The 22,256-nt window shown below is 34.0% G+C and overlaps 1 protein-coding gene across 2 annotated transcripts in view; it reads left to right on the forward strand.

Moving 5' to 3' along the window:
• The window catches only part of LOC149411637 (uncharacterized), a 31,520-nt gene extending 24,598 nt beyond the window's left edge, over positions 1-6,922 (forward strand). For both annotated transcript variants that reach the window (XM_089646799.1, XM_089646800.1), the window contains exons 8-10: positions 3,082-3,227; positions 4,302-4,465; positions 6,421-6,922. In XM_089646799.1, the coding sequence (XP_089502925.1) occupies positions 3,082-3,227; positions 4,302-4,465 (310 nt within the window). In that variant the 3' untranslated portion in view covers positions 6,421-6,922. The remainder of the gene's footprint in view (positions 1-3,081; positions 3,228-4,301; positions 4,466-6,420) is intronic.
• Positions 6,923-22,256: the final 15,334 nt, after the last annotated feature.

A 22,256-nucleotide genomic window follows, 5' to 3' on the forward strand; every position in this document is an offset into this window, starting at 1 on the left:
TATTAGACTTCAGTGAAAACTTCTCCTATGTTATCCAGAATGAAGTCCAGGGTTACCACTGGACGCAAGACAGTTGTTCACTCCACCCAGTGGTAATTTACACTTGTGAAGAGCCTGGCAAAGATCTCACAGTGTCAAGCTTGTGTGTAATTTCAGATGATTTGGAACATGATGTAAGTTTCGTTTACGAAACTCAAAAAATTGTTGCTCAATTTTTAAATCAAAAATTTCCCCAAATTCAAAGTGTTCATTATTTTACTGATGGTTGCGCAGCGCAATATAAAAACTGCAAAAACTTTTTAAATCTGTGTCACCATCAAAAAGACTTCAACTTGAAAGCATGTTGGTCGTTTTTTGCTACGAGTCATGGGAAATCTCCCTGTGATGGAATAGGTGGAACAGTAAAACGTCTTCTAACTAGAGAAAGTTTGCAACTTGGCCCTGGCAACACTATCACAACTGTAGACAAAACTTTTAAGTTTTGTCAGTCGAGAGTAGAAAATATATATTTTTACTTGCTGAGAAAAGAAAGCTTATTCACTTGCAGGCAACAATTACAGCAGCGTTTTTCACAAGCTAAAACAATACCAGGCACTCGAGGTTTCCACTGCTTTGTTCCTCTGTCTGAAAATGAAGTTGGCACAAAAAGGATAAGTTCAGATTCAGATTATGCTTTGATTTTTAACTTCAGTGGGGAACGAAATCGCTCTGAGCAACTAAGTATGGTACAAATTTGTACAAACTCTTATGTAGCTTGCGTATATGACAACCATTGGTTTTTTGGACTTGTGGTTTCCAAAGATGAAGACGAGTGTGATGTATCAATCAAGTTTATGCATCCTTTTGGCCCAGCTCCATCCTTTTACTGGCCACATCAAAAAGAAGATATTTGTTTTGTTCCACTACAAAATATTTTTAATATCGTTGACCCTCCCACAACAAAAGGTTCAGGAAGAGCTTACTACTTTCTTGAAAAAGACGTTCATCATGCTGATCAAAAGTTCAACCATCTTATGGGTCAGATCAAGAATAAAAGTAAAAAATGAACTTGAACATTTATTTGTAAACAATATTATTGTAATGTACTTTCATTTAACCTAATCCTACATTGCCTGTTTTATTTTTATTGTATTTGTTTTTTAAAGAGTTAACTTTGTATTGAAAAGAGTTAAAAAGTTGATCTTGTTAAATAAAATATTGCTATGGTGTATGCATTCAGGGTAAGGAACAAGGTACATTATTTTGTTGGTGCCTTAAGCTTACATTGCAAGCTTACCAGCATGTTGTAAAGGACCGAATAAGTTTGACTTTTTTTATTTGCAAATACAGTATCTAGATTTTAAAAAACTTGGAACAATTCTGTATGATTAAGATTTCTCATTTTAAAAACGTTTCTACACTGTGAAGCACACAAAATACCAGGAGTTTTATTTTTTTAGGTTGTACTATGTTTATTGTAGATAAGAATAAAAAAAAAATTACAAAAAGTTTGAAAAAAGTTTAAAATGGATTTTATTTATTGAAGCAAGTAAAATGCCATGAATTTTATTTTTGTATGTGATTCTATGCTATTTGTAGATATGAATAAAAAAAAAAAATACTTCATTAACACTGTACCTTCCCGAGATATTGCTTTTTTGTAAAGTACCTTTTCCGTCCCAAAAATTACTTAAAAAATTACTTTTGGTAATTTTTTAAAGTCAAGTAGATAAATGTAAAGGGTTTATTTATTTTTTTCTGCAATCAGCATAGTTTTCTTGATAATATTGAAAATTTTCATTGCATTTGCACTATAAATGACAAAGATACAATTTTTTTTCATTGAAGGTACAAGCTCTTCCGGAGTGCTCGGAATATGTAAAAACGCTTATTTTGCCCAAACTTCAACTGCCCATAAAAAAAAAACGAGTTGAGGTAGGAAGGTAAAATTTGGTATATTTTCTTATCTATATGGAAGGATTAAAAATTTAAAGTTTCATCAAAATCTGAGATGGTGGGTGACAAATCCAAAATTTTCTGGATGATTTGGTGCGGATTGACCCTACTGGCATTTAAAAGGTTAAAAGAAATAAAAGAAAGTGGCGACTTGATTGAGACTTTTATCTGGATTGGTATTCAAGAAATCTTCACCACCAACACAAGTGTAAATCTCTCTCTCAAAAAAAATTTACAAATCACCGCTAACATCAAATCCTAGGAAACACTTTCTTACAAATAGAGTAGTGGAAGCACAGAACAATCTTCCGCAACTTGTCATCAATGTTACAAATATTAATAAATTTTCAGCTCAATTGGATTTGTATTTGAAGAGAAGAAAGTATTAACTTATTATTATAACTAGCTGACATGTATCTGGCATTGCTAGGGGTTATCCTCAGGAAATAGACATACCATCGCAGACTTTTCTGTAGGTCTTTTAAAGATATTCAATTCCGTAGTACATTATTTTTGATATATCTCATGAGGTTTAGCCATCGTTAGCAATGTAGTGCCCGAAAATATATTTTGATGACTTCATTATAAAACATCGACTTTTCTCTACTTTCTATATATATAGTATGCCTGTATTATATATGTAAACCTTCCGGAAGAAATTCTCTAAATGATAGTGAAAATCCTATCACAATCCGTTGCGTAGTTTAGAAGAACTACAGTGCACAAACAGACAGATGCGAATAGCGACTTTATTTTATACTATTTAGAGATTAAAAATTAAAATTAACTTATTGTATAATTAGACATGAGATTTAAGACCATTTAGAATTTAAATTTTGCTTGAAATAGCTTTAGCCGTGTTTGGTGACTAGATCTGAACAGCCATTTTCTCCAGGTTCCTCACCTTCTTCCCCTCCCCCCTACCTTCAGCATCACAACCTTATGCCTTAGTTTCACGGGCTCCAGATTGTTCAAACAGTCAGTACTCACATAAAAAATAAACTGTTATGTCATGTGATGAAACCGAACTGCCATATCCATACATTATTGCTTTCTTCCAGAACCTGCTATGGCTTCTGTTTTGTTACTGTTATGTCATGTGATGAAACTGAACTGCCATACTTATATAATATTGCTTTCTTACAGAACACGCTATGGTTTTGTGACCTTCTCCAAAGCAGAACAGTCTTACAGAGTGGTGGAGCGAGCCAACTTGGACCCCGAACTTGGTCGCTACGACGTCTCGTTCGGCGGGCGCAGGGCCTTCTGCAGACACCTCTATGCTGACCTCGGTTTGTACACAATATCCAACCTATGATTATACTTTTCCAATGATTTTTTATCACAATATTTTTTATGCGTTGTAGACGGTACCTACCAGCGACCTGACAGCGAACAGCACAAAATAATTATTAATTTAATTTCCTGATTATGGCAACATTCTGTGTTCAACACAACGGTCCGCCAGTGAGCCGACCGAATTATTCTTGATTTCCCGCTGGACCCGACTGGTTGTGCCTTCTACATTACCGTCTACATTCTAGAATCGTCCATGTAAATTTTATTGTCGCGTATTACAATGTGTTCAAATAAACTCAGTGAATTTCAATATTCTTTTATTAAAAACAACCTTCTGATATTGAGAGTCCTTTAGGATCTGTTTTAACCCAAAACACATAAGTAAGTAAAATCCTAAAGCGTGAATCGAAATCTCTACTAAAAGAGTTTTGTGGTGGCTTGACTGTCTCCCTTTCTGTGATTTGTCGATAAATTAATCTGACAGTATACAGGCAACTCGCATTGCAGTGTCACTATTTAGTCACAAAATTATATTTGTTGTTATGAATTACTAGCAGTTGCTGGCTGCGTAAAAATCTTAATTACAAATCCAGAATCAGGTAAACAAAAGTTTAGGCTTATTTTCAAAATTGAATGTTCGTTACACTAAGTATTTAGTTTAGACACTTTTACAAATGTGTTATAATTTACCCACCTCACACATTTTTGGCATTGCCAGACCGTTTGGTTAAAAATGAACATTCAGATCCTGTGCAGAAAGTCCCACAATGGAATGCACTGCAAACCGATGTTTTACTTTAGCGAACTTACTTTTCTGTGCTGGGTCTAGTTATTTCACTGTGCTCTATGCTCTCTTTGGCGGTCAACGTGCTACTGATGCCGTAGTTTATTCAAAGCATTCTCAAATCCTCCTGGTCCTGAAAATATGGTCATGTGGTTTGCTCGTCAAAATGATACCTGGATTTTACGTTAGGGAGATTTGGATAATTAAATTAAATCTGATATATATACAATTTGCACACGATTTGTAAAAGAATGTTTAATTGACAATTGCCTTTTGTTTCCAGATGACCTGGAGACTTTGGAAGAGATAGACTACTACGGGGTGCCGGTGCGTCGCCCCCCGCCCGCCCCCCGAGCCGAGAGCAGCTTTGACAGCCTGCTGGAGCAGATGCGTATGGCCGTGGAGGCCAAGAGAGCCCGAAGCCAGCGGGAGAGCCCCCGGATATAGGTAATACTTAATTGTAATATATGACCTGAAGACACTGCATGAAATAGACTAAGGGGTCTCCTCTACTGCGGCTGGCTGGTGTAGTTTCAGGCTCGTCAGTGGAATAGAAATTTTTGCTACTTTCGTTGTCTTCTGTTTAACTGACTTGCTAGAAACAATGGAATTAATGTTCTCTGCAGACTATCGGTGCTTGTGCAGTGTACGTCAATCCTTCTTGAATTCAGTGAATTTTGTTGTGTCGTAGAGTGGCAGTACGTAGAGTGCACTGGATCAAGTTTGTTGAGCTTCACACACATAATAAAGTATAACCTCCTTAACCACTCGAGTGATGGCGTGTTTAAAAAAAAATAAGCCTTGAGCGGATTCAGTTTGGGATTCGGCCGCGCTCATTTAAAAAATCGTACCACGGAAAATGCTTGTGATTTAAAGCAAACTAGCTGATGTGTATCCCGCGTTGTTAGATTTGTCTCTACTTTATATAAATATAATAAGCATGTATTATATAAAAGAACCTTCCGGAAGAAATTCTCTAAATGATGTGAAAACCCTGTCAAAATCCGTTGCGTAGTTTAGAAGATCTCCCCTTCAAATTCAGGTAGTATCTTTAGAGTAAATTCGTAATAATACGAATTATTCCCGTCTAAATCGAATTTTCGCAGCCAATTACCGCCGCAGTCGGCCTTTCAAGTTCAGTTATTCAAAGAAAATTCCTAAAAATTAACATATTTCCGCATAAATCGAGATTTCGCAGCCGATTTTATGTACAAAGTAAATTCTTAAAAATACTATAATAATTTCCGCATACAAAGGGCTGGCCCTTCAAGTTCAGTTATTCGAAGTAAATTCATAAAAATACAATAAATTTTAAGTAAATCGGAAATTTGCAGCTGATCCTTAAAACTCCGATAAAGTAAAGTTGTAAAAATACTATATATTTCTGCGATAATAGAAATTTCGCGGCCGGATCTTTAAATTCAGACATAATTAATTAAAGTAAATGTTAGTTTTTCAAAATCTTAAATCTCCGATAGTTCTTCACCGATTGCTCTGAAATTTTCACATGACGCCAACGGGACTCGAACCCGTGTCCCTTCTAATGGAACCTGTAACCCGTGTCCCTTCTAATGTAACCTAAAAATGTAGACAATTTGTCTCGACGCCATCTAGTGAGAGAGTTAGCACTTACAATGCCTTTCTCATATAAAATAAAGTTGGTTGTTTTCAGGTGAAAAAAATGTAACAAGCAGTAATTGTTGAATGAAACACTAGTATATATTGAATAATTTCGCGGGTAAGAGATAAGCCGCCATAGCTCAGTGGTCAGAGCTGTCGACCGGAAATCGAAAGGACACGGGTTCGAGTCCCGTTGGCGTCATGTATCTTTTATCAGGAGATTTTTCAATGTGGATGAGTGTTTCAGGCGAATAATTATTGCTTGTAAAGTAATTGTTAAAATACATGTGTTTTTTTATACCTTTATTATATAGATGTCACCTGTGACAGGTAAAAACATGTTTTTTTTTTAAATGCGTTATTGTTTATCTATCTGCATAGACAGACTGAGCCACAGCAATGTGTGACGGGGTAAAGCTAGTTCTAAATAAATTCATAAAAATATGATATATTTTCGCGTAAATCGAATTTTCTCTGCCGAATTTCATTGCGGCCGGCCTTTTAAATTCAATTATTTAAGTATGTTAAGTTCAAAGATTTGAACACTTTTAAAGCACTTCCCGGCAAGATGCCAGGGAAAAAAACTGTAGGGAGTTTATCCTTAAAAAACTATATTTGGTAATACAAAATAATTAAAAGAACTCACCTGTTTTCCACATTTAGGGTAATCTTTTGGTATTTGTTATAATTAATTCATAAAAGTTACCCACGTAGGGAGGTTATCGCTCTAGATGTAGAGGATAAGAATAATGATTCTAATTATTGTTTTCACCTTGTTTCAGTTTCAATTTTGGCAGAAAGACTGAGTATCATCACGCCACACAAGTGCCGTTGGAATATAAAATGTCGTTGGTGGAAGGAACTTAAAACTGAATGTGATATCCTTGTTGACTGTTTTTAAAGTTTTATTTTAAGTGGTGTTTAAATAGTAATATAAATGTATAAACAAACTTCTTCCTAATGTTCATATCCTTGCACTGCGTTTAAGTAACGTAATATTAAGATTTTTAATGGCTCCCCCCCACCCCCCTGGTGGCGAAACTATGAAACAATTATTATAATAACCGTATCTATTATTATTGGTCAATTTTGAGACATTGAATTTCTTACTAAAAACTGGCAAACTCAAAAATTTTTGTAAAATAATTTGATTTAATTCAATTGATTCTTTTGCAGATTTAACAATATTTGAGTAATAATTTTACATTTATTAGTAAAATCTTTTTGCTGTTTTTTTTTTTCAAAACTTGGAATTGTATTTCTTTTTATGATTTTACAATAATATCTGATTGAATATGTTGCATCTGTGCAGTCACTTTTTTTTTGTATCGAACTTTCTTTTAAGTGCCAAATTGTTATAAAATTCATAGACTTTCAATGTTTAAATAAATTACTTTTATGATTGTTAGAATCATGTGACCAAAGTAAAAATTATTCATGATTTCTTGAAATTTGTTAACAGAATTTCGTTCTCATCTGCAAATAGTTAAAATTAAGTTTTTTGATGTAATTGGCACATTAACTGGATTGGCTGAAACTAAAATTTTATGAAAATACTATTTGAAAAAAAATCAAATTTTTTAGAAACGAATTGCGGAATCCTGCATCTAATAAATAATATTTAAAATCTTTATGTGGTTTCCCGCGAAGTAAAAAAATAATTTTAGGCTAACTATTTTTTTTCACTCTTCTTTCAAAGGGAAATAAAAAACTTTTTTTTTTGGAAATTGTCCCTACTGTTAACACAGTAATTTTTTCATTTATTTTGAATTTTTGTAATAAAATAAAATAGTTGGTAATGTGTTAATTCTCTAGTTTTAGTCACTTTGTGATTACTTTATGTATTGTACATCCATGTGTAAATAAAACTTATATTTTATAGGCTAAGATTCCAATAGTGTTTTCTTTCATGAAAACTGGTGCTTCAAAAATTATGTAGATGAATAATTATTTTTAGAAAAAAAAATTTACCCCTTACATCGAAATTGTTTTGTTTACCAAAACTTTGGTAGATAAATAATGACTTCATTTTTATTTTCTTTGAATTCTTTCGAGGATCACTTGGCTCATTAAGAATCGTTCAGAATCATCAAGGATCACTGAGGATCATTATGGATCATTGAGGATCGTTGGGGATCATTGAGAATCATCAAGGATCACTGAGGATCTTCATAGATCATTGAGAATCTCTTGGCTCATTGAGGATCTCTGAGGATCATCAAGGATCACTGAGGATCATTATGGATCATTGAGGATCGTTGGGGATCATTGAGAATCATCAAGGATCACTGAGGATCTTCATAGATCATTGAGAATCTCTTGGCTCATTGAGGATCTCTGAGGATCATCAAGGATCACTGAGGATCATTATGGATCATTGAGGATCGTTGGGGATCATTGAGAATCATCAAGGATCACTGAGGATCTTCATAGATCATTGAGAATCTCTTGGCTCATTGAGGATCTCTGAGGATCATCAAGGATCACTGAGGATCATTATGGATCATTGAGGATCGTTGGGGATCATTGAGAATCATCAAGGATCACTGAGGATCTTCATAGATCATTGAGAATCTCTTGGCTCATTGAGGATCTCTGAGGATCATCAAGGATCACTGAGGATCATTATGGATCATTGAGGATCGTTGGGGATCATTGAGAATCATCAAGGATCACTGAGGATCTTCATAGATCATTGAGAATCTCTTGGCTCATTGAGGATCTCTGAGGATCATCAAGGATCACTGAGGATCATTATGGATCATTGAGGATCACTTGGCTCATTGAGGATCGTTGGGGATCTCTGAGGATCATCAAGGATCACTGAGGATCATCATGGATCATCGAGAATCGTTGGGGATCTCTGAGGATCATTATTGATCATTGAGGATCATTTGCAATATTTTTTTCACATTTACCCCCATAACAGCATTTTTGGACCCATGAACTGAACTTGTTATTAAATCAAATTACTTCCATTTTTGCAAAAATAACTTCTAAATTACTTTCTAAAATAAATACACAGTCGAACTTGGCTATAACGATCACGGCAATAGCGAGTTCACGGCTATAAAGAGCGATACTTTAGTTCAGGCTTATCTTCATATAATTGTTGGCTTGTTGATTCACTGATATACCGTGCAAATAATAATAATGTCTACACAATTTCTGAATACATGAGAAAGTCGTTAGGTCTGAAAAAAATGAATAATTGAGAAGTATTCTTGAAGTAAGTAATAATAAATAAAAAGGGGCGGCGTAGCTGCCCGGCGCACAACGGTGGATGGCGGGAATTTCCCATTCCGTTAGGGACGGTTTCGTGTGTTTATGGCACTACTTTTGTAAGATTGTCGGGCACTATATGAAATTGAGAAGCATGAAAGCGAAACCTTTAAAACATTAATTGATTATAAATTTTGTTAGTAAAAGTGTATTTTACTAATATGCTTTTTTAATAGGTAATACCTACTCGTATTTTGAAAATATACTGCACATTTGCGAATATATTGATAGTAGAGGCATTTAGGTAGGTACATATGACTTTGAAAAAACCGATTTGGATGTAATGATTAACGGCTATAATAAAATTAGTCGGTCTCGTGCTCGTTATAACCAAGTTTGACCGTACATGGTGTCCGGAAACTCTTGGTACAAGTGGGAAATTGGTAAATCTACATTAAGTTCCGAGTTGTTTTTTTTTGCTTTATCTTGGAATTTTTGGGTGTTCAAATTCAAAATATTCAGTCGCTGCGTCCGGCCCCAAAACTTTTTTTTAACCTTTAGTAGCCGAAAAACTCAAAATACTAAGATTGTTTTTTTTTTTTTTTTTGATTCTCTATGGGTTGTAAATTTACCAGTTTTCTCCTAATACCACTAGTTTCCGGACACTGTGTACTATACATGATTGCAATCTAACACCGTTATTAAAAACATACAGTTTTTTTTCTTAGTATGTTTATTTATTATTTGTGTATTATTTATTATATATTTATATATATTGATTCATCTATAATAATTTTAAAAAGATTTGATAAAATCTTGATAAATTTTAAAAAAAATACATTTTGTAGAACCATCACTCGTAATACCATATTCAGTGGTAATTTTGAATATCATTTTTAATACAAAATCACTCGAGGAGAAGCACAAAGTAAAAAAAAAACAATCTTATAAAAATTCAGGTTTGACCATGAAATATAAATTCAGTGTATTATTTTTATTGGTCTATTAAAATTATATATGATTTCTTTTGAAAACGATCAACAAATATCCTTCCATTAACAACTTCGATTTTTATAAAGCTGCGTACTAATCTGCGATCAGTAACCGTAACACGTTACTGTTGAAAAAACTTGGTTCGCAAGCGACTCAGCAAGCTGATGTCTGTATAACAGGCCAAGCGTACACACCAGAGCCTACGGCAGTACTGTCTTGAAACACGCACGGGTTTGTTACACTAATTCTCGCTAACTAAGCTAATAAATGCTAACTCAAAGACTGCCTCCTACGGAACAAAGAAAAGGAAATAAGCAGCCTGGTTACCGTTTCTGCAATGGTTAACTTTACTGCTCGCAGATGAGTATGCGCCAAGAAAAACGTTAATTTATAATTTAGTAATCAAATTATTATTTTGTGTACGCTATTTTTTCTTTCATTGATTATCGCAAGATACAGTGTATGTATGAATGTAAATATCAAACAGCTACTTGCGTATTGTTGTAACTCGGGTATTTTGATTTTTCTTTAGTGATTATTTATAATGTTGTGATACTTTAAATTTTCATTGGCAATCATCGCATCATTTTCATTTAATGTATTTATGATAAGATGACATAATATTAAAATCGCATTGGCATTTATTTATTTTGGTCATCTCGAATTCGAATTGAGGCGAAATGCGAAATTAAAACACGAATCTTTAGGAATAACATGAACATTACAGTATTTTTGTCAAATTTAAATTGAATATTTTTCTAAATGATTCGATGAAATATTAAATTTCTATTTTACTCCAGGATAAAATACATTTCACAGGTTATTAAATACAATGCAATATTTGATTATGAATTAACACAAAGTACTAAAGATTTTTTTTTGATATTTTAATTAGACGTTTAGTCTGTTGTTAAGGAGAAGAAAATGTGTTAGGGAAATATACAGTACCTACGTGTTCAGATCTATTCACTAAACAGATGAAGCCATTTAATACAACGATTCAATTCTAAATAGTGATTTTCTCAAGGACACTTTTAATTTTATTATTAAAATGAACAGTGAACCAGTATATGTTATTATAAGCCAAATCGTTACGGAAAACTGTTGAGATTTTTCAGTATTGAAATATATAAGTAATTTATTTTTAAATCAAAATTAAGCGCCCTTGAGTTGAATTTTTTTATAAAAACAGCGGTTTATAAATTATCTGTAAAGTTAAACCAATAGAAGTGTGTTATGGGTGTGTCTGTGAGTCTAAAGTAAGTTCAATTATTCTTTACTTCTACTGAAATTGATCAAGCATTTAAAAATATCGAAATTTATTTCAATATCACAATTCTTATGTTCAGTTGCGCAAAGGGTTTCGACATAGCTTCTACCTGAGCAAATAATAATACTTAGGTTAGTTCGACGAAAATTTTAAACAGAATTAACATTTATCATGAAAGATTATTGATAATTATTTGATTAATAGAGGTTTGAAATTCTGAGTTCCTGCGACCTTATACCTCTGTAGTGTGCCAAGAGTTAAAAATCCCACAAACACAAAGTAATGTTTTCAGATTACATACCAATGTGATATGCCGGTGCTCAACGGATATACAAACTTTTCGTATCTGTTGGGGACTTTTGGTAATTAAGAAGTTAACCCTTTAGGTGTCGTATGCCGATATTTCGACATGACACTTTATGCTCCTTGAGTGCGGCATGCCAAAATATAGGCTGGGCCATAGAAAAACTTCCCGTGTTATCTACCGTTTCGAAACTTAGTCACTGCATTTGTTCACGTGTCCCTGTTATCTGTTCTTTCGAAATTGGAAATATTTGAAACAATTTTTAAATTGTTTCAATATTAAATTTCGTAACTTTTTTCTGTGGATTATTACATGAAATCATAAAAATACAATATTCACACCCAAAGAGAAGTACGTTCTGTACTATCTTTGGAATGTATTTTAATTTAGCCAATTTAGTATTTGATTGTGTGTTTGTGTACACATTTATCTTTGAACGCAGAGCGAACGGTTGCACGACGAATTGAATGTACCAAGATTATACTGCCAGAATTAAACACGAACGGAATTTCATAGATGTATAGATATACACCTACTAGAATTACACTCCTTATAAAAAATAACCCATTGATAATGTATTTCTCGGGCATATCTGACTTCTTCCCCCATTCACTACTGTATACCACAATGTTATAAATATGGATTATTGTGTTTTTGTATTTAAGTATGAAATTAAGAAAGGCTCTCTGTTCATTTTGATAAATGATATTTAAAACGTTTGAGTGATGTAATTACTAAATTAATCAATAATACTGTTAATTATTTTTGCTCCTTTTGTAAAATCACTAATTTCATAAAATTTTAAAAGATATTTGCAATTTTCAGTAAAAAGTAAAAACGTTCTTACTTTTATTTTGATTGCAAAGAGATTTCTGAGATTTTCTTGTAATTTTATAGATATTATAAAAAATCGCATTGATTTTTTGAAAATTTCTCAAAAATGTATGTATTATAAATATTCAAAAGTCACTTGTAGAATGACACGATTCTGTTACTAAAAGATGAAATTTTGAAACAAAAATGCCTTTTTTTGCTTTAAAAACCATAGTGTAATTTAAACTACCAAACTTATATAAATAAACTACATTTTAACACAAGTGTGCATATGATAAAAACGTTCACATTTATATTAATCAATAGTAAGTACATTGTTCACAATGTTTAAATTATTTATAATGATACATTATTTACTCAAATGTAAAATGCAAAATTTGTTATGTGTTTGTAAGATATACAGGGTGTCCGGGGGTAAAGTGCACTAACTTCGGGGGGTGATTTTATATGATTTTAGTAGTAGAAAAGATAATGACTTTATTCGAAATTTCAACATTTTAAGGTAGTTTTTAGGTAAAAAAATGTTGAATGTTTGTATGGGAAAATAAATATTCTTCTGTGGAAAAATATTTTAGTAAGGAAAAAAAAGGTGGAATTTCGAAAAAAGTTATTTATATTTTAACTTTTACCATCATGTAGAATCACCTCCCGAAGTTAGTGCATTTTATCACCGGACACCCTGTACAGAAAATAATATGATCGCAAACTATTTTAATCAGACAATAATTCTGTTAGTACGCAGAATGCAATATATCTATTATAAAATCAAGATCAATGAAACAGGAAGAAGATTAAGAATGGACGCTTACATGATTTGTATATTTGGAGTGGATGGACAGAGAAATGAGTGCCAGAGGAATGTTATATGAAGTCTGGGATGTGCCCGAAAGGCACGGCACTATCAAGTCAACTAAAAATACCAAAAGAGTATGATGTGAGGGGTAAAAGCAAAACTGCTACTATTCACCAATGCAAAATGTTCAACATTTAAAAAAAAAACCATTCGCATATTTCTCTTAAATTTTTTTGGTGATTGTTTTAAAATTGCAAGTTTATGCATGTTTTTTTAGATTCGCATTTTCAAATCAACCTATTTTAAATAATTTTTCTGCTTTAAAAACAAATGTAATTTGAATAGAGGAGGTTTCGCAGCTCAATTCAGCTTAGTGGCGTTTTTGAACCTGAACATTTGAGTGGCGGTTTTGCACATCAACCAATACGATGGCCATATTGGATTTGCAAAGTACTTACTGGTTTCCCGACTCGTGATTGGGGCATTTCTGCAAGTGGCGCTTTTGAACCTCGCCTAAAGTGGAAGAGGTTTCGCTTTTTACCACCGTTTTAAAAGTCGTTTTTGAATGGCTTCTAAGCCTTCTGTAGCTAATTCCATTATTAGTGTTTTACTTAATTTAAAAACTAACTAAGTGGCGAATACCCAGTTTTGTTATAAGGAAGTAGGATAATAAAGAATTTGTCTACTATCGCCCCTCTAAATTTCCTTAACGCCCCCTGATTTTCTTTGAGCCTTCTACTGCCGCCCCTAAAAGCGTACAGCATTCACAAGCGGGCGTTAACGCCCACTTTGAGAAAGACTGGTGTAGAGAGTGCAATATAGATTACTAATCAATGAACAAAGTGTGGTTAGTGCGGGTTTTCTTTTAATACCTCTCGTATGAATGGGATTCAAATAAAAATTGTGTCAAAACAGATTAGTGCTATTTTACATCTGCTTACCGGTAGCCAAACATCATGTCCATTTACAATTGACTTATGACCCACAGTTGGTAATCTCTGACCTAGTGTATTCATTTGTTATACTGATATCGATTACATGCACTAGATCAGATGTTTCCAAACGGTGATCGCCTAATTTTATCATTTCATTCTATTATTTCTTTGCACATGAAGTATTTTGCATCTTACATCAGTTATTTCATATCCAACGCAAATATCCTCATAAATTAAGCAAATTTACTACTGCCTGTATGAAATTACTTCATATTGTATTATATTTTCTAGTGCTTATTGGTAAAACAGTGGAGAGATATTTTCTTGTGTTCATTTTATGCCCTCTTTTTTTTTGTACAGTTTGTTGATTATTACATGTTCAGAAGCAAAACCAAAAAGTTTTTTAATAATCTTTTCCAGGGGTGTAGCGACCATGCAACTTTAATAACTATCTACCACACCGATATTATTCGAAGATTTTTCAAAGTACCCCGAAATAATTCCAAAAAAGTTACTGTAAATATTAATTTTTCAGTGGTATTATTTTTGCACAGAGTTGAGTTAAATTAAACTACACCCCTGATATACTAAGATTTTTGAATGCATAAAAAAAAGTTATAAAATAATTTTTAGATTAAGAAAAATTGTATTCTTTTTTAAAAGATTTTTTCACTGTGAAATAATAGAAGAGATTAATTTATCTTTGCTCATTTGTAATTTTTTTTAAGACTTGGGAAGTATGTACCTGGTATATTATATTTAATTTCTTTTATTAGCAAGCGATTATTTATACTGTAATAACGATTATAAAATTCGTGTGATGTTTCAGAATATACAGATAAATGTTTATTGTTATTTAATTTCATCCCTTTTCTTCTTCGTGTTTATCCCTTTCGCAAGCTTTGTGCGCACAATTCACACACGGATCTGCTCGGTGAATCTATCCCGCAGCATACAAGCGGACATCCAGGCATTCAACCGGCGAGTATCTCCTATAGCAGAGATGATATGTAAACGTTTTAGGAAAAAGCACCTAATCTAGGGAAATTTTGATATAATCTGGGGAAACTTAAATTCTCTAGAACCCAAAATGAAACACCCATACCCCCAGGGGGTTTATTATTCAGCGGAAAATCAGTATTTGAGTACCTCATACAAAGTCGTTCTGAAATCAAGGGATTTTCATCTGAAATTTAGGAAAAAATATTTTCGATATACCATCACAGAATGATGTCATCTAAATTCTCTATATTATTCAATAATCCAACTCTAGTAAAATATTGGCAATATCAACAACTAGCATATTGACGTTAACATTCCTTTCAATGGTGGCAAATTGAGTTCATTTACTACTGATTGGCTACGTTTTCCACTTCCTAATTTATATTTCGATCAATATTGATAAAATAACAATATAATAGTGTCCCAAAAAGTAGGTTCTATGTGTACGGTTTACGGATATAATAATTACAAACAACAAAAAACTTATTAAAATAACAATTGACAAAAATGCAATGGTTAGTAGTTAAGTAATGATTTGTGTTTTGAATAATTAATTATGTTATGAAATCAGAGTATTGGCGAAGGTGATATCAAAAAATGAAACATTTATTGCGTTTTCAAATGTACTTTATTAGTTTATTTATACAAACAAATGAAAAAAAGATGAAAACTTAAAATTATAATGAAGCACTACCGTCAACAAATTACTAAACATATTAATTTCAGTTGTCAGTGCATGGGTGCATGCGTGAAGTGATTTGAAATTGTATTCCTGCGTAGTGCTTAACATTATTTATTAATTTAAACGCCCTGATGGGCTTCTACATGATACATGATTCACTGCATAATACAGTGCCAACGGAAGGTATTTATTTTTAAAACAACAACAACAAAACAAATAACCAAAAACATAAAAAATTAATATAGTACATAGTATTAATAATGGTAGATTTTCCATTTAGATGTAAATAATATAAGAAAAGAGAAAAAATAAATAAATCAGTTTTAAAAGTGCAAATGGTATACAAATAATATAAATTACGTAATAACAGGTTGGTAATACGTAATTTACAAGTGAATACAAGTAATTTACATTAATTACAATAAGTAAATGAAGAAAAAAATGTAATCGCTCCTACGCCATACTCCTAAATAATAATATAATGCTACATAAAAACATCATTCAGGTATTTCTTATATAATGATAAACTAAATTAAATATTATATAAAATATAAAGTTTGCATGTAAGAAAAAAGACATTTTGTGGATCAGTTACAAATATTCTAATATCTTCTTTTTAGTTTAGTCACCGAGTGGTGGCGGTAAATATCGAATGAACCATAAATTATTACCTAGTTTGTGGAGCTTCTGAATTGGCGAATTTTCTAAATAATTATTAGCAGACTTTCAAGTTCAATGAACTGAATCATATCAGACACCACACAGACAAGGGGGGGTTTTAGAGGGTTCAACCCCCACCCCCCACCCCTTATCGTCCTCGGTATTCCGCTAAAAATAATACAATAGTAGATTACATTCCTGGAAAACAGAATAATATTATTTGCATCTATCTCTTCTCTGTTAGCAATGTGATGTAAATAATAAGTTGCGGTGGTAGAGATACCAAGAAACTACATACATATATTATCAAAGTTTTACATTACTAACACGTGGAAATAATGAGAACGACTCGCAACCAATTAATCGAAATATCGGTTGTCGACCACGTGAATACGGAAGCTTAAGGCGAAGCTTAATGCTAAATCACTATTTTGATTAATCTTTATAACGAATTGGTGTACATTATGAATACCAGAAAATATGCTTTAGATAAATTGAAGGTTTTCCCATTGTTTCGCTTGAGTAGAATACAAATAAAAAAATAAATTACTCAATAAAAAATATAAATGTAAACTATTAAAAAAATATAAAATATTTTTTCAATTGAAATGTATAAATGCGTAAAGGAAACAACTTAAAAAATACAGTTATAATAGCTAAGATTATCTGTGACAGTTTAATTTTTTTTGATTTCTCAATAAATTATTTACAAAATAAATAAACACACCAGTTTTGTGCTTGACATCGAATGTTTCTAGACTACTTTTGTCAAGCGATTTTAATGCCTATTACTTACAATATAAGGTTTACCAAGAATATACATATTTTGGCTTCTAGCTTCCTTGTAACTGATGCTTTGAAAAGATTGATCCATAAATAAACCACTCACGGTTGATCTCATTTGCCACTTCTTACTTGTGCGAACATATATACCTAACATACGTGATACCTAACACCTAACAGTCCTAACGCACCGCCCTTGAGCTTATTTTTCACAAAACGGCGCCACATAAATATACAAATCATCCGAAAATTACCGATTACATTGATCTCCTATCTTTGCGTGTACTGGTTTTGACAAGGAGCGTCAACATTTTACTCGCGCCAGTCCCCGTTTCGCTCAGGGCAGGCCATAAAGGTAAATTTTATGCTTGTTTATAATTTGAAATTGATTATTCAATATAAGGATTTTTCGTGTATTCTGTGTGACTTATTTTTTTTTTGACAAAATCAAACTCCTAGGTTGAACAAAAGATTTTGCAAATTATTCTCTTTTGAATTCGAAATTTGGGTATTTTTGTTTAAATTCGGAATTCCAAATTTGTCTTTTACGTATGGATAGTCCTTTATCTATAAAAGACTCTACTATAGACCATTCCCCCCACTCTACAGCCCAACGAAAAGCTTCGCCACCATCCGCGTTAACATCAGCTCCCCGCTCCAACAGGACCCGCACCATATCTCATCTCCTCTGTATCGATGCCACAGTTAGTGCGGTACGTCCCCCTCTGTCTGACAGATCAGGATTTGCCTTCTGCTGCAGGAGGTATTTTACTACAAGAGGGCGGTTCTCTTTTGTTGCGGAATACAGTGCAGTCGTGCCTTCTTCATCTATAGAGTTGATACGAGCACCATTTTTTATGAGATATTTTACTGTCGACAGATGGCCCTTTCCTGCCGCTATATGTAGTGCTGTCGTGCCGCTATTATCCGTATGGTTGATCTCAGCACCACTGTCAACGAGATATTTTACTATCGGTAGAATCCCTACTATCGCCACTTTGTGTAGTGCAGTACTGCCATCAACACTCATAATGTTGACATTAGCATTTTTTTTATTTTTTTATTTTTTATTTTTTTTTATTTGTTTTTGGGGTATTATGCCGTGTTGCGCTAACTCCTTCTTTAGCCAACGTTTCGGACAGCATTGCAGTGTCCATCATCAGGGCAGATGTCTTATTTATAAATAAGACATCTGCCCTGATGATGGACACTGCAATGCTGTCCGAAACGTTGGCTAAAGAAGAAGTTAGCGCAACACGGCATAATACCCCAAAAACAAATAACAAAAATACTTTTGGCCGTGAAAATCTTAAATCATATTTGACATTAGCATTATTTTTTACAAGATATTTTACTGCCGACAGATGTCCCTGTTCTGCCGCTATATGTAGTGCTGTTGTTCCGGTATTATCTATAGAATCTACCTCAGCACCACTGTCAACAAGATATTTAACTAATGGTAAACGTCCTAATAGTGCCGACTTATGTAATGCAGTCCTACCGTCATTATCAATGGATTTAATATTAGTACCCTTTTCAACGAGATATATTACTGTCGATAGATGTCCTCCGCTTACGGCTGTATGCAGTGCTGTCGTTCCGGTATTATCTCTATTGTCGATCTCAGCACCACTATCAGCAAGATATTTAACTGTCGGTAGATGACCAGCTTTTGCCGCGTAACTTAATACAGTTTCTCAAATATTATCTTCTGCGTTAATATTAGCACCTTTATTAACGAGATACTCAACCGTCGATAGATTCCCACCCTTTGCCGCGTTATGTAGTACAGTCCAACCGCAATTATCTACCGAGTCAATATTAGCACCACTTTTAACAAGGAATTCAGCTGCCGGTAGACAGTCCCCCAGTGCCGCTCTATGTAGTGCAGTACTGCCATCTCCATCTAAACAATTGATGTTAGTACCCCTTTTAACGAGATATTCTACAATTTGTAAGCGTCCTAACATTGCCGCATCTTGTAGTGCAGTACGACCGGAAATATCTATAGAATGTATATTGATACCACTATTAACGAGGAATTTAACTATCGACAGATGACCTAATTCGGCTGCCATGTGAAGGGCAGTCCTAGCGGTTCCATCTATAGAGTTGATCTCCGCACGATTATCGACGAGATATTTAACAGCTGGTAGACGTCCTGATATTGCCGCGTAATGTAGTGCAGTCCTGCCGTCACGATTACAATAGTTGATGTCAGCGTGACTTTTAATGAGATATTTTAATGTGGACAGATGGCCTCTACTTGCCGATACAAGTAATGCAGTCATGCCGATTTGACTTATTGAGTTGATGTGAGCCCCATGTTTAACGAGATATTTTACTATCCGGATGTGTCCCTCTTCGGCCGCGTATATTAGAACAGGTTTGCCTTTCCCTGATTGATTAATGTCTACGCCGCATTTCACCAAGTACTTGACAATATTTAGGTGGCCGTACTCAGAAGCTGTTTGTAAAGGTGTCATTTGGTCATCATCGCGCTGTGCCATCAAAACAGCAAAGGGGACAGAAGACTGCTCCACCAGCAGTTTAACGACACCGAGGTGACCACTCTGAGCTGCGCGGTGAGGGGCTTTCTTTTCTCGATTTTTTTGCTTCGTTAGTAAAAAGCAGTATCTTTCTATATTATTGTTTAATCGATTACATAGTATTTCTCTCGCCATTTTCACGTTATTTTTTAACATAGCCTCAAAAAATGGTGCAATTTCTGATTCAACTTCTTTTACTCTGATACATAAACTTGAAGTGGCAAAGAATATATCACTAGATTTCAATAAATAATTTGAAACATACGATTTGGAAATATCTCGATTAAATAAACAAGCAAAAAATACCCTTTCTTTGATTTCGTGAGGACACATTTCGATGCAATGCAAAATATTTCTCAATATTCTGTCCAACAATAAGTCATCATCACTGTTATTATTATTTTTCGGCATATCCACTATATTCAATGCTGTGTCACCATTGATGTCATATTGCGTAATGAATGAGACGAAGACTTCTTGTGTTCTGTTTATGTTCAATCCACTGAGTAGAAGTGTGACGATGTGTTCGTTCTTTTCTTGGACAGCGATATGCAAAGCAGTTTGATGATTCTGATTTCTGAAAATGGCGCTGTCTTCAAGCCACAATTGACGTATACAATCGGCGTTTAATTCAAGTGCAAACTTTGACATTCGATTTTCGTTTAATTCGGCATTCATAAACATTCTTATTATCTTGCTGGCCGGGTGCAGCAGTATTTGGGGTAGAAGTATTTCTTTGAATAACAGCGGGTACCAGAAAAGCTTATCTCGTTGGTTAAGCCAGTGAACGATCATTTCTGCACAGCAATACTCTGCGTAAGTTCGGTGGACAAATTGAAATTTTCCTTTTCCCATCGATTGTACCAAACCATGTCTGTTTATCGCATTTAGCCTCTCTTCTGACATTTTTCCAATATTTTTTTCATGAAAATCAGAAAAGAACGTTCTAAAACCCAATTCACCGTGTTCAGCGGTTATATTGTCAAATATTTCTTTTTTCAGAGTTTTGTCAATCGGCGTTTCAAGCAATGCTTTGTCATGGATGTAAATGTCATATTTGAGTATAATAAACATTTTGTACAGTTTTGATGCACTGATAATATAAAATTGATCTTGTAAATGTTCCGAAGCCTGGGCCAACAGATGGCTTTGTGGCCTGAAGACTTCGGCCAGCATCCTCAGTTGCAAGGGGACCCCCATGAAGCAGTCCATATCGGGGCCGAGAACTCGCTTCGTCTGACGGAGCAGCTCTGCTGCGTAAATCTTAAGTCGTCCCTTCTCATCATCTCCGGGACCCCCTTGCTCGAGAGACAGACAAGATTGCCAAAACTTTACCAAAAACTCTTGCTGTTCTCTTACGTCGAGCTCATAAAAACATGTAGAGAATAAACTCAACTTTCTTTCTAATTGTTCTTTTAAATATTTGCGTGCGGTCAAGAAAATTTGGACAGATGGTTTATCTTTCAAGAAAATAAGGAGCCTGACAATTTTTTCTTTAGCACTCTCTTTATCATTGAAATAATCATCTAATTCATCAAACCCATCAAACATCAAGATGAGTTGCTTGGAATGGGTCTTATTTTGTAGTAAATGCTTCAATAATCTGTGAGATGAACTGTCGTCAGCTTGACTACAACACTCGCTCAATAGAAAACTTGCCACGTTTTCAGTAGTAAGCACCGCTGATAATCTGTTTACATGGATTTGGAAGGATTTAAATTCTATGTATATGACCCAAGCTGATTGCACGAGCCTTGATAAGCTTGCCAGAAATGTTGTTTTACCCATCCCGGGCTCGTCTGTTATGATCACCAAGTTGCGTTCTGTTTGGCTCATTGTTATTTCGTCTATTGGCTCGCAAAAGTCCGAGGACAAACAGAGGCGAAGACCCTCTATAGATCCGTGAGAATATCGCCACTCTAGTGTTTGACTTTCCTCGCTTTGACCAATCTTTACGAAATGAATATTTTTATTAAAGGAGTTTTTTATTATATCTTCCTCTTCTTCTTTTGTTTTCGCAATCTGTACATTGTTCAAAAATGCTTCTCTTTCCACACGATTCTCGATCAATGCCGAAAGCGATATTTTATCTTCCTCACTACAAATAACGAACCAGTCAGAAAGTTTTTTTGCGATCAAGAGTTGCACGTCAAAACGCACTCGATGTAGAAACTTCCTGTGTAAATTAAATCCTTCATCAAATATTTGTTTGCAGTAGATGTCTCCCATGGATAAATCGACCAAATAAATAGTTTTATGTTGGTTCTTGTTGCAGATGTCTTTAAAGAAATGTTCTACATCTCCCTCAGCGAGGATAATCTCTTTCCCCTTGAGCTGCTCCATGCCGGCCAAAGTCTCCAACTCCTCGCGGCTCAAACCGTTCATCACCACAACAACGTTAGAGTTGGATGTCTTCACACAACTCAGGATAAACTCCTTAGTAGTTTTAATATTTAACTTAAAGAATGGCATCTGCAAATCACCGAGAGTGGGACGCGTGTCCTTTATGTAAATCGCATAATCCTTGATAGTCGCGAAATTTATTATAGTTTTTGAACTAAGGATATGATTCATTTCAATAAAACAGTCGT

This window comes from Hesperophylax consimilis, chromosome 25 (genome assembly GCF_061612785.1).
Source record: "Hesperophylax consimilis isolate HC1 chromosome 25, BYU_Hcon_1.0, whole genome shotgun sequence".
NCBI lineage: Eukaryota > Metazoa > Arthropoda > Insecta > Trichoptera > Limnephilidae > Hesperophylax > Hesperophylax consimilis.